Consider the following 13,831-nt stretch of genomic DNA (forward strand, 5'->3'; position numbering starts at 1 on the left):
ATCAAAGTATTTTCCTTGCCTATAATAATTTGTATTTCTCACTCCCTCATATAAAATCTTATCATGACACAAAATGGAGTTTTGGAAATAAACCTCTTACTGTTCTTATCATATGGCCACAAGTTCCTCTTATGATACACACAAGACTTTTTTCAAAATATATTTTTAGTCATATTTGATAATTACAGGATAAAAATATTCAATATTATATATATGAGGGTGAATTACATGGAGGTCCACTTCTGCTAACGATGATGCAGCTTGCATTGGACTAACTCTTCCACAGATAATGATGATAAACTAAGTAAAAAAAATATAAAAACAATTATTTAAAGGCACGGGAGATCAGTTAAGAGCAAAGACTGGAGAATTTTTGACTCAAGGAAATCCCCTAATCTAAGTGGTGAGAAATGGCTAGAACTCAAGCGGAAAGCTAGAGACTTACTAGCTTGGCAAGTCATAGAACCAAGATTTAAAGTATCAGATCAGCGGAAAAGTGAGAGATATATCCAGAAACTGAGGGGGGTACCCTAAAACCTGTATATATTCTCCCCCAAATACTTAGCTGACACCTGAACTGCATGGGCAAGGAGAAAATGAAAAGCAGAGGCTGGAAAGTTGAAAGAGATTTGTGGCTGCTGCCCACTCCAAGAGAGTTTTGAGTTTGAGTTCAGCCAAGTACACCACCTGCTGGAATAAAAATCAACTCTCTTCAAAAGATAATACAATCCAGAATCCAGAATGAAAACATATAATCTATAATGTCCAGTATGCAATAAAAATTACTAGACATGCAAACAAATAAGAAAATGTGATCCATAATCAAGAGAAAAAGCAATCAATGCAAACTTAGTTTAAGTTGACCTAGATGTTAAAATTAGCACACAGGGATTTTAAAACAGCTGTTAAAAATATGTTCAAGGGCTTAAAGGAAAATATAGCCACAATGAGTAAAAATATGGGGGAATGCTCAGTATAGAAATGGAAAATATACAAAATGAAAGTTCTAGAACTGAAAAGTACAATATCTGAATGGATCACTAGTGGGGTGGACTTAACAGCACATAGGGATGTCACATGAAAGGGTTAATGAACTCGAAAATAAATCCATAGGATTTATTCAATTTGAAAAACAGAGGAAGAAAAGATTGAAGGAAAATGAACACAATCTCAGTGATCTGTGGGACAATGCCCAAATGTCTATCAAATATCTATCTTTCTATCTATCTATCTATCTATTCATGAATCCCTGAAAGAGAGGAGTGAGGCACAAATATTATTTGAAATAGCAATGGCCAAAAATTTGCCAAATTAGGTGCAAAACATAAACGTCTGTATTGAAGAATCTTAATATTCCAAGAAATAGAAATACCAATCTCTTCCCCTCCACCACCACACTCAGATAGGCACAGTATAGAAAAACTACTGCAAAGCAAAGATAAAGAGAAAAATCTCGAAAAATAAAGCAATTACAAACATGATAATATCAAAATGAATAAAATCTTAATTTCCATCAGAATATGATTAGAAGACAATAAAGCATTTTTGAGATTCTGAAAGAAGAAAAACAGGTTAATCCGGAATTCTGTATCCGGGGAATATATTGTTCAAAAATAAAGGCATTTTCAGATAAATAAAAACTGAGAGGATTTGTTGCCAATAGATCAGCACCACAAGATTATATATTCTGATTTTGTATATAGGTATACATGTGTGTTTGTATACATATACGTATGTATATACGTATATACATATGCATGCTTCATATATTTGTATATGCGTAAATACTGCAACTTTGCACTGGACTGATTTGCCTGCATCTCTGTTTAAAATTCTCCCATTACATCACCTGCATTGTTTCTTTAAAATAATTCAGTAAATACACTGTGATGTGTTTGTGTATGCTACTTAAATTTATTCTACAACTAGAGGTGGTTAGTTAATATTTAAAATATGCTAATCAAAAATCCTGCCTATAAGGATACTTAATAGCTGAAGTATCTCAATCAGGGATACTCTCAAGAGGCAGCTAGGGTAAGCACTTCAAATATTGCTAATTATATGAACACCAGAGTGTTAACTAGTATAAGGAATAACAGAAATAACTTTTCACTAGTGAAATGAATTTTGTTCTTTATATGTGTGGCGGCTGAAAATACTTTATAGTCACTGCTGCCCTTTCATAAATGGGGTATAAGAATCAAGAGAGTCTAGCTGCTTAACTACAGAATATCTAGAGCTCTGGTTTATCTGTGTCCCATCTTAACGTAGGATTCTGCCTTCTGACCTAAATGAAAGGTAACAGATCCTGACATCAGAATCTTGTTTAAAATATTTCACATTGAAACAGATGCAAGGTACTTGAAAATGTGCCTAAAACAAATGAGCTGAGAGTTTACTCAGTTTGCTGAAACAGGTTATGTGACTGATCTACAAGCCTGCTCATTTTAAACATTATATGCATGTGGCAGAATTCAGTTGAGATTTACTTTCATTACACCATATTGCCTAGTGGTGAGGGCTTGGGGGAAGAGACATTTAGCTCTCACTCACTAATATTTAGTTTCAGCCATTTTGCAATCTCCTCCCATGCCCAACTCCACCTCCCCAACGTCACTGCCTGAGAAAAGGAGGCATTACAGAATCAACAAGTGTTTGCATGTCCTTTGTAAAATATTAAATGTAGTAATTTTATTTATATAAATTTACTTATATATATATATATATATATATATATCTGTGTGTGTATATACATATGTATATTCATTCTAGTTTGGTGGTTACATTAATAAAAATTTATATAAGAACACAATAGAGACACAGTTTGATATTAACAAATATTTTTAAGTGGACAAATTAAGTAAATGAAATTGTTGTGTGAATGAATACATAAAGAATTAATTGGTTCACAGATTTCACAGCTGATTAGGCTTGTAAAGGCCCAAAGAGACCATTTCTTTGACTCAAGCAAACTGAATCAGTAAATCACAAATGCTTTTCTCTTTTGTCGGAGGAAATTCCACACCCTTTATTTTAAAACAAAGTTCTTTTAAGCATTACTTTTATTGGTAGCGATGAATGAAATCATCTTACCTCCAAATGGTAGCCAACTCTGATGAAGGCACAAAGTGGGTCAAAAGCTCCAGTACCACAGGTCAGAAGGTGTGTCCTGTTATAGTGATGCAAAACCCGAACATAATTTGCACATTCACTCTAAGTCAGGAAAAAAAAAGGAAGAAATTGGTTAGTGTAATAAAAATGTCTGGCCCTTTTTTGATTTCCATTTTTCCTAACCCTAGAAATCTCATGTTTAAGTATCCCTTGGCTGTAGGAGGCAAAAGGGGCAGATGAAAAGAGGACAAGGACCAGTGGAAGAAGAGACTGGGGTGCCGGATGCACATTTTAGTTAGCAGTGATGTATGAATTACACTTACTAATGGGAGTGTATCATTTTCACGTGTTCTACTACACAACTGAGGAATAAAAGAAGCACTGTTTGGAAATGTATTTGAGTGTAAAGATTTGCATCGTAATATGTTCCACTGAGTAACTAAGCTACCCAATGCTTTTATTTTTTAAAGGACAAAAGGGGCCCATCAGTGGCAATTAAGTTCACACATTCCACTTCAGCCTCCCGGGCTTCGGGCTTCGCTGGTTCTGATTGAGGGTGCGGATCTTCACACCACTTGGCACGCCATGCTGTGGCAGGCATCCTACATACAAAGTAGAGGAAGGTGGGCACGGATGTTAGCTCAGAGCCAGTCTTCCTCAGCAAAAAGAGGACGATTGGCAGCAGATGTTAGCTCAGGGCTAATCTTCCTCAAAAAATAAAATAAAAATTTTAAGAAAGCACATACAAACATGAATCAGCATAAAGTCAGGACACCAATAATTAGAAAAAGCTTCATTACCTATAAGGAAATGTGCAGACTTTAGGGCATCACAGAATTTTGATGTTTGAGAAAATGTCTTATATCTTCAAACTCATTACATTCACATAAAGCAACTTCACAGAGAATTTTCAAGTAAATAGACAGAAAGCTGACCAATAAAAATAACATTTTATACCTATTATTGTAAGATTACAGTCCAGGGCTCAACAAACTTTTTCTATAACGGACCAGAGAGTAAATATATTTAGTTTGATGGGTCATCTGGTCTCTGTTGCAACTACTTACCTCTGCAGCTATAGCATGAAAGCAGCAATAGATAATACAAGAATGAATGTGTGTGGCTGTGGTCTATTACAACTTTATTTACAAAAGTAGATTGGCAGGCCGCATTTGGCCCAGGAGCTCAAGTTTGCCTACAGAGATTCAATTATAAGCTTTTTGAGGACACAATCTTTATACATCTTTGTATTCCCCAGTTAATCAAACACAGTACTTAATACATATTACATGCTTAACAAATTTTAATGCATCAATCACTAGGTGAGTTTTATGATCAGTATGCTGAATGAAAAAAAGAGTTTAAAATTGCTTTAAATGAACCTGGCTAAATTAATTCTAGCAAATACCTTGTTGGCAAATTAAGTGTCGCTAGTTTACTTAAAATAAACTATGAGAGAAAATTAATTTAAATTTTTTTAAGTTTTAAAATAAATATGAGAAAATGCTAAACTTTTTAATGCTAAATATTACTTCGATATCAATACATGCAATAATCAGTAAATGTAATATTTTATAAAGACAGATTGTGACTTTAAAGTCCCTCATATAACAGTATTAGGATAAAAAAGCCAGCAGAACCATCTCACACTAAGTGCTTCAGATTATAGTATTCCCTTGGTAAGAATGAGGAATTCACTACACTTATTATCCAGGAAACACAGACAAATTTATTTCTTCAGTTTCCCACTTGTGTAGCATTTTATTCTGTGGGTAACTCATATAGTTGGAAAAGTCTAATCATTCGGGTATAGGGAAAATATTCTATTCTCATATTGCTATAACACCTGCTTTTCATCTCTTGACACTGTCACATCTTGACTGAGCCAATTAGATCACATTTTGGCTTAGACTGACATAGCCTAAGAGTGTGTTCAATTAGTTATCATCAGGCTGTGGACCAAGGCAGCAAGAATGTCTTGACTCACTCCTTGGCTGTGACCCACTTGCTACAGAGAATCAGGAGTTGTATGTTACTCTCTTACATAATATTTTGTTTTCTTACTGAAAAAAAGCATAAGTTAACTTTCAAAAGGAGATGTGCATGCCTTCCTCCAAAGACGCGTATGGTGTCATGGGCCAGCTCTGCCGAGCACGTGAAAGTCCCCCTTTCATTCAGGGTTTTGTGTGTTAGGATCTCTGTCAGGGCTGCTGCGGCTGCACACCCATTTCTCACTCACACACTGCAGGCAAGCTGTGGAGAAATGGAGGAGTGATGGTGTAAGTAGGAAAGAGCCTAAAAGCCTTGTGGAATAGGTCAGGCATGTTTATTGCCTTTGCCATCTTCTTTCAAACTTTTCCTTTTTTCTCCTTTTGTCCTTCATTTGTTTACAATTTACTAATCAAAGTGAAACAAAATCTCACAAAGAATGTGCTTAGCATTTCCTCAAATTAAAAACTTACCTGCAATTATTTTTCTCCCAAATACATAGGAAACAAGCATTAGTATAAAGTATTTATAAATCTGAGTTGATTAAAATGTAACAAAGCAAAGTAAAAACCAAGATATGGATGACACTTTAACTCTACACTGAAACTAATTTTTAAATAATTACACATATGTAATGTATATGTACATATTGTATATGTATATGTGTATATGTTTTTTAAGAGCAAATAAAAGGTTAGGGATTTGGTCCTCTGTGATTTCATTAATGTACGATGAAAAATACTTACCGTGTCTTTTCCTTTCATTATGCATTCTTCTACTTTTAGTGCTGTACTAGGCCAGTGTATCTGAAATAAAAGATAATATACTATTACACAACTAACTATAAAAGTAAACCACACTGAAAAACCATTTCATTTTTTCTGCAACTCAATGTTTTCATTTTGTTCTATTTTCTGAGAAGATAAAGCAACACTTTATCTTCTTTACATCATTATTTGCACAATTTAGGCACTTATCTTTGAGCTTACACTTCAGGCTAAACCGTACTACTTTTTAAAATCTTTTTGAAGGCTTACCTCAAGTCTCAGTCCTTCAGAGGCCACACACACTTCAAGCAGCCCTGCTGTATACTTAACCTGCCGTAAGCTCTGGCCTCCAGTTCTCCTGAATCTGACTATCTGCTCCTACAAATTCAAGTGCCCCTTTGAGCTTGTTTTGCATTTTTACCACCTAACACAGAACTTGGTGTGTGGCGGACTCCACAGACCATGCATGTAATGTTCTCTGCATGAAAGGATCAGAGCACTGAATGACTCTTTAAGTGCAAATTTACAATGTATCGCCTAATAATGTACACTACATGTTGACTTGGATTACTTTTCAAAACATTGTTTAACTCTACCAGTTTCCCACTGGATTTCAGAACATTTTCATTATATTTCAAGTTTGTTGGTTTCCTCCTTGAAGAGAGAGAATATCTCAAATTCTTCTTTGTCATCTCCAGTATTACCTAGCATTTTGTTGGGGCCACCAGCAGAAATCAGTAAGTACTTGTTATCTGATTCCACAAATTTCTGACCACGAGCTGTATTATTTTTAATGAAAGAAATTGTTTTCTCAATCATTTCCTTTTCTTTTCTCAGACTGCTTCTGTTCCTCTTTTTGCAGCTATACAATTAATTATACTATGTACCAGACAGTGTGGTAAGAACTTTTAGTTTTTCTTTCTTCTGCTTTATAAACTCATGTGCAGAGGTTTGAGTTTGTCATACTACTCAATTCATGGCTCATTATTATCACTGGTCTGGAGAGGTCCCTCTCATTTCAATTATTTATTTCCTTCCATTTCTCTCTCCATGTTCTACTTGCAGCCCTCCAGGGGGCAATCATTGTAAACTGTTGCCAGGCACCTTTTTGTTTGTTTGGATATACTCTTTTACAAAGTGTGTATTATTGCTTTTTGTGCACAGTTTTAAATTTATGCAAATAGTATTTTTCAATTTATGTAAAGTCTTTCTCATCTTTTTCACTAAGAAGTGGGTTTTTTTTTTTTTAAAGATTGGCACCTGAGCTAACAACTGTTGCCAATCTTTTTTTTTTCTTTTCTGCTTTTTCTCCCCAAATCCCCCAGTACATAGTTGTACATTTTAGTTGTAGGTCCTTCTAGTTGTGGCATGTGGGACGCCGTCTCAGCATGGCCTGATGAGTGGTACCATGTTCATACCCAGGATTCGAACTGGCGAAACCTGGGCCACTGAAGCGGAGTGCTTAAAAACCGGCCCAGAACTGGGTTTTTAAGATCCCTGCACAGTCCTATGTACACATACACTCTGCTGTTTTTAACTGCTTTGTAATATTCAGGATATAATGCCCCTCATTTTCCTATCTACCCTCCCAGTGATGGACATTCAGATTGCCTCCAAATCTCCACCACATCAAACACTGGTACATCTCTGTACATGTGGCTCTGGGATCTGTATGAGAACATCATTGGTAGGCACAACCAAGAGCGGAGTTACTGGGTCTTAGCATAAGCATACACTTAATCTGTTAGTGTAGTGGCAGATTGCTCTCCAGAATAGTGACATGTTTATATTCCACCAGCAATCCTCACTGACACTTGGCATTATCAGCTTTCTAATTTTTTAATGAGCACTTTAGATTCAGCCTTTAAATTAATCTGTACCACAACTTTATCAAAGATGCGGTATTATCTGGGAGCTTCTTTAAAATTATGTGGCATTCTCTGTCCAACTTCACAATGCAGTAGATCTACGGGTAGGAACCATAGAGTAACTGTAGCAACTGGTAAGTTCTCAGATGTTTCCTGTGCCTCAAGACCTTAAGCCTCCTAGATAATAGTTTATCCCCACATCTGCTGGATCAATCTCCCTTCCCCACCAGACTGACGAAGCTCAATCAGCCTCCTTTCTTGTGTCTCTCTCAAAATTCCATGGAGCACCTTCTCATGCTAACGTATCATCTTCATGGCTCTGGTGGTCAGGTGATGATGGATTCCATTTTGAGGGAGGCTGGCTGTCACCAGAACACCCTATAGTTTTTTCGTCTTTGCCTCCAAAATCCTGCACCTTAGATCTGCATGAACTGGTATATAGAACTCCTAAGATGTTCTATCTTCCTCTCTTATCTCTATGGCTTCTTTGAATCAGGCTATAAATATTTTTTTTTGGTTCCCTTCTTTTAGTAAGCAATCATCTTCCATTCTCAAGTTAACATTTTGGTAAAAAGTAGAAACTTCCCAATAGAGTAGCTTGGGATTCTCAAGATATTATTTTTAAAAATAGCCTTTTTCTCCTTAAGAGTCTTCAGGGCCTAGATTGAGAAAGGCTCAGGTATGGCTTCCTACTACCCAGTGTCAATGTTTACTGTCATTAGACTCTATTGCTTTTCCTACCTATGCAATTTATTTTTTCCCTTAAGGTCCCTATTATCTTTCCCTGATATCTCCTTTCCCTACATCCACCACCATCTCATTCTGTGCTCTGTTAGCCTGGAAAGACATTCTGGTTACGGAACCACATATTAGCTGTTGCTGATTGGATGCATTTTTATTTGAGTATACTGCTTAATTATTTTTAAATTAGTGGCCAACATTCAAAAATGAGCAATTTTGCATAAGAACCCAGATTTTTAGTTTCTTTAGAAAAATGTGAAGATAAGCAACATGCGTACATTCCTATGTGACAACATTCCTCTGCAGTTGAAAGTCTGAAGCCTTCTTTCAATGGGACAGGCACTCTCTGATTTGCTTCAGACTTTTTTTCTACCTGACTGGCCACAATAAGCAGTTTAGTTTTTGAAATCTGATACACAAGTTGAATCCTGAATATGGTCAAGATTTAAGCTTTTTTTTTTAAGCTGTGCTCCATAAAATATCAGGTTTGACACTTACATGCTAGAAGTGGAAGAGGCTTATCAGTTAACTCACACATTATGTAGCCAAACCCACTCCCTGATATATGAACAATAGTGGAAATTTATAAAAGTGGTGACAATAGCATTTTACTATGATGATCCCTATATGATTAAATTTATTATCACAGGAATAAGCGCTGATGGTTTGAATTATAGGTATAAAATATTATTTTGGTGTTCTTATTAGTGTAATGGGCCCCCAAAAGTTTCTTACTAACAATATATTCAGCATCAGATGTTCTTGTTTCACAGTGTAGTATATAAACTTCTAAATGAAAACATATGAGCTTTTCTGTTATGTTGTGGCACAAAAAAGAGGAAAAAAGTAGGGATATAAAAGAAAACCACCTAACAAACCAAAAGCACACACAAAATCCTGGAATCAATATTCTTGATTGTAGCAATGAATCTATCAGTGGATCATGCATGATTCAGGAAAGACATCACACAAATACTTCACTATTAGGTTCGGTTGCAGCCTTGCCTCAGCCTGAGGAGAGTTATTAACAATACTCACTTGTGAGGATTAAGAATAAGGATCCTGGAAGTGAAACTGTAGAATTTATAAACTTTACTGATTCATTATTTCGGAAAAAATTCTTGTACTGAGGGATAGATTTTCTCAGATGACTTCTAAAATCCATTCTAACTTGAGATTCAATTTGGTTTTGGAAGTATAATTTTACTATGGGTGCATAAATTGTTAAAAAGGCTCTTCTATAATGTGTGTGTATACATATATATATAAACATAAAACAAAATACAAATTCATTTTAGGATCATCTATCATTGGAAAGATTTTCATGACTAGCGAACACCTCATCAGTAATTCAGAATAATGTTTTATATTCTTAACATACAACTTATGAGATGCAAGACACTTCTTCTCAGAATATCAGCATCCTTTCTTATTTATTTTTCTTCATTATGTAAAATGATGACTTCTTTAAACTGTATTTCCGCAATTTGGAAGTATTAGATAACTCAACCAATTCTTTGGAAAAATATACCAAGTTCAGCTTTTCAATGTTCAAATAGATCCTGGTCAGTAAAACAATCTCCATATATTATCCTACATTCCCCTAAATCACTACTTCATAATGATTATTTCCAGGACTATTTGAACATGCTATTTGAGGGGAAATTCTCCATAGCATTTCTACACATCTATTGACAGCTTTTCTTCTATACTGTCTTTTCAAACAGTCTTGGAAGATAGAGATAGAATCTCCCTCCAGCCAAATGGAAGATTTGTTTCCTGACCAGGATAATAAAGATAATGTCTCCCTCTAGGCAGAGGTTGGACAGGTTTGCTAGCAGACCCCTTAGAAAATTGGGAGTTTTCTAAGTTTGAGATTAATCAGGTATAACATATATTCATTGTGTATGCAGTGTCTATCTGGGCTGCTAAGCCTCACTCCCTGGGGGACTTGAGGGGGAAAAGGCAACTGATGGAAACATGAAGCTCATACTGCATGCCTGCTGTGAGTAATAGAGTCCTTTATCTCTAACCCATGAGTTTCATATCTTCTGCCAACATCTATGAAATGGTGACAGGCTAACTTATTGTCTTGAAAATGAGGTGAAATCTCAGACCCTTCACAGTTCTTGACACAAAGAAAAGATAACATATTACGTAATGGCGAAGATTCTAGTATTGTCAGAATAAGTGTTTCTAGTAGCAAACCTAATAATGCAATTACTCTAGGAGTAACAAAATCATTATTTTAGGTACATCTCACAGTGTTTCACAAAAAACTCTCTCCTGCTAACTTTTTCAAGACATAGCATTTCTCCCTCCTTTGATCCTCTGTATTGTTTTTCTTACCTTCTCTACCTAAGACGATAATGATTTGTGTATTTAACTTCAGTTCTTTCATTAGACTATAAGTTACAGAGGGCAAGGCAGTGGCTTATCTCTGTATCCCTACCAATACCTACCTGGTACAATGCCTTAAATGCAGTCACTGTTTACTCAACGTCCATTGACTGACTTGTATCAATCAATACACTTCCATCACATGCTTTGAAAAATCAATTCACTTAAGGAGCTTCCAGTAAAGTTTGAGAGATAAGACTTCATTGACACAAAAATGTTGTAATCAGTGTCAGATGAATGAGACAAGTAACAATTTCCAATTTAATCAGGGAGGAAATCCTGTAAGATGTTAGCAATAATCTGGACTTTGAAAGACTAGTAGGATTGCTGAGGGCAGAGAAAGGGATCTTAACCAGATCATTTTGGGTAGATGGAAGGAAGAGAGGTAGAGATTAAATTATGAACACTCACTACTATAAAATCCAACACATGGGAACTCTCCAAAGGAACAACGGAGTTATAAATTTACTCGTTTTGTTTTTGCTGTTGTTGTTTTGGTTTGGTTTTTCAACAAAATTTAACAGTCTCAGGACTGCATTCAAATGTTCACAAAGGTGAGAAAAGATGACAGAGAAAGACCTCACTGGAAATGGAAAGTTATTTTAAAGCTATCATGTACAAATGTTCTGCCAAGATAGTAAGGGAAATGATTTTCTTCACTTGTTTTGGCAGTCAGGAAGTCTTTTGGTTCTGCTCCAGAATTTAGTGTCCAAAAAACACCGTAAAATTAAACTATTTGTTCGCACAAAATATTTTTAAAGGCAGTAACAACAGGATATAATGATATTTGCAAATTCCCTGCACCAAAAATGGTACAAAAAGCAAAAGGTTAAATACACATCATTTCATCACAATACTCCTACAATATAGTTTCATTGTTTCAATATACATTAACAGGCCATTTACTATTCCTGCATATCTCAAAGGATAAATGAAACATAAAATAAAATAAAAATTTAGTTACAAAGTAATTTCTTCTGGACTCCCTATTGAGTCTCATAATTATACCAGGATTAAGGATTTAACAACTTATTGTTACAAGATGTTATGACACTCAGACATTTAGGAGAGCAAAAACAGATAAACAAAGAAGAAATCATTTAACTGTCTAAAAGAAGAGCATTTCCCTTCTTATTTTAAAAAAATTAAATAAAACGATCCAGTTAATATGTCTCTCTTCATCTCTCTTCATGGAATACATTTAATTGACTAAGACACTATTATAAACTCATTTAATATTCTCTTCCCAATTCTATTATGCTAATGAATAATTGAATAATAGTGAATGTTTATATTTTAGTTTTTCTTTCTATATTTTACATCTATGTATAGTATCAGCGTCCATTAATGTAATTTTAATTATACGTCCTATAAATATCATTAAAATCAAGAAAATATATTTTGACGATGACACATTAAAAGAGTCCTAATGGTTTATAGGTGGTGGTCTTTAACCTGACACACATTATCCTTCTCAGTGTTTATGCTTTTATACTTAATTATAATGACTGTCATTACTCAAGTAGTTTTTATGGCAGAATTATAATCTTTTGGATTATAGACAAGATTTGTATTTGAAATGTTTATACTCCAAAGTATTTGAATTAGAACAATATTATAACTACAAAAACATTATTGGCCTGATGCATACCTTTTTTAGTGGATGAAATTTACTCAATTGCTATCACTAATGTGAAATACCATCTGCTATTTATATGCAAATTACATTTTAATGCCTTTCACTCAACAAAAAATTGAATTTAAAATACAAGATTTTTTTCACCTTTGATGCAATAAAGTTGAATAAATGAGAAAAGTATAAATATTTTTACAAAGGTGTCTAACAGCGCTATATCTACAGATATCCAAATTAAGAGTATAATTTTAGGTAAAAATAATAGTGTTGAGAATAATTTCAGAAAAAAGCACTAAAATTTAGAAACTTAGAGGAAAACTGTGAGTGAAATTTTGTTAAACTGAAAGTTTATTACTGAATATGGAATATTCTATGAAGTCCCTTAAAATGTAGATTTAGTAAACAAACAATCACTTTTGATTTCATCATGGAATGAAAAAAGAAAAGAAAATTTTATACCTCAAACTAGTATTGCTATCTTCCAGAGAATAATTTTGATTTGTTTTTCAGGAAATCTGAGTAATTCTTAAATGTGCACGGATTGCAAGGGGCTATAAGACAGAACACAGACAAGCTAATCTCCTATCTGTGGTTGAATACTAGAGCCTCCTGGGGCTCTCAGCCCTTACTGTAAGTAAACAAGAGGGATACACTTCCTTCTCATATTAGTCAGTGGTTTTTCTCCACTACTCTCACCAACAACTGTCTCACTAATTTGTTCATCATTGTTATGGTAAAATATAGTCATGAAAAGGTAATAAGAACCAAGAGGAAAGAAATACCTTATAACTAAAGGCAGAACTAGTGTTACACTGAAGACCAATGTGGGCGACATGAAATTCACACCAAAGTAGTAACCTGGCTCTCAATGATGTGACATAGTGCAACGAGTATAGGCTTCTAAGACAGGTGGACATGGTTTTAAATTGTGACTGCTACTTACTGGCTTCATGACTCTAATCTCTTCCTTCCATCTACTCAACATGCTGCTGCTAAAACAATCACACTAAACTACAATTCTAATTGTGTTATGCACATACTCGGAATCTCCCACTGGTTCCTGCATTGCCTAGGAGATTAAGTTTCAACAGCATAATAGTCAGCATTCTTCAGTATCTATTCTCAACCACATTTTAATCCTTAACTTTCACTCTGTACCCTGTTCTCACCCATATGCACCCATCTCACCTATTTACTTCAGCCAAGGATATTAGTCATTATTTCAAACTGCTTTAAGATTTCCGTCCTTCTTCCCACTACTCACTCTGTTCCCACTACCAAACTGTGCGAATAAAAAGTCCAACTATCATTCAAAGCCC

General features: G+C 34.9%; 1 protein-coding gene across 2 annotated transcripts in view; it reads right to left on the reverse strand.

The window, feature by feature from the left end:
* Window positions 1–13,831, reverse strand: part of SEMA3E (semaphorin 3E) — a 254,984-nt gene that overhangs the window by 84,613 nt on the left and 156,540 nt on the right. For both annotated transcript variants that reach the window (XM_070617313.1, XM_070617314.1), the window contains exons 3-4: window positions 5,847–5,906; window positions 3,094–3,213 (exon numbers count right to left, since the gene is read on the reverse strand). In XM_070617313.1, the coding sequence (XP_070473414.1) occupies window positions 3,094–3,213; window positions 5,847–5,906 (180 nt within the window). The remainder of the gene's footprint in view (window positions 1–3,093; window positions 3,214–5,846; window positions 5,907–13,831) is intronic.

This window comes from Equus przewalskii, chromosome 4 (genome assembly GCF_037783145.1).
Source record: "Equus przewalskii isolate Varuska chromosome 4, EquPr2, whole genome shotgun sequence".
NCBI classification, from domain to species: domain Eukaryota; kingdom Metazoa; phylum Chordata; class Mammalia; order Perissodactyla; family Equidae; genus Equus; species Equus przewalskii.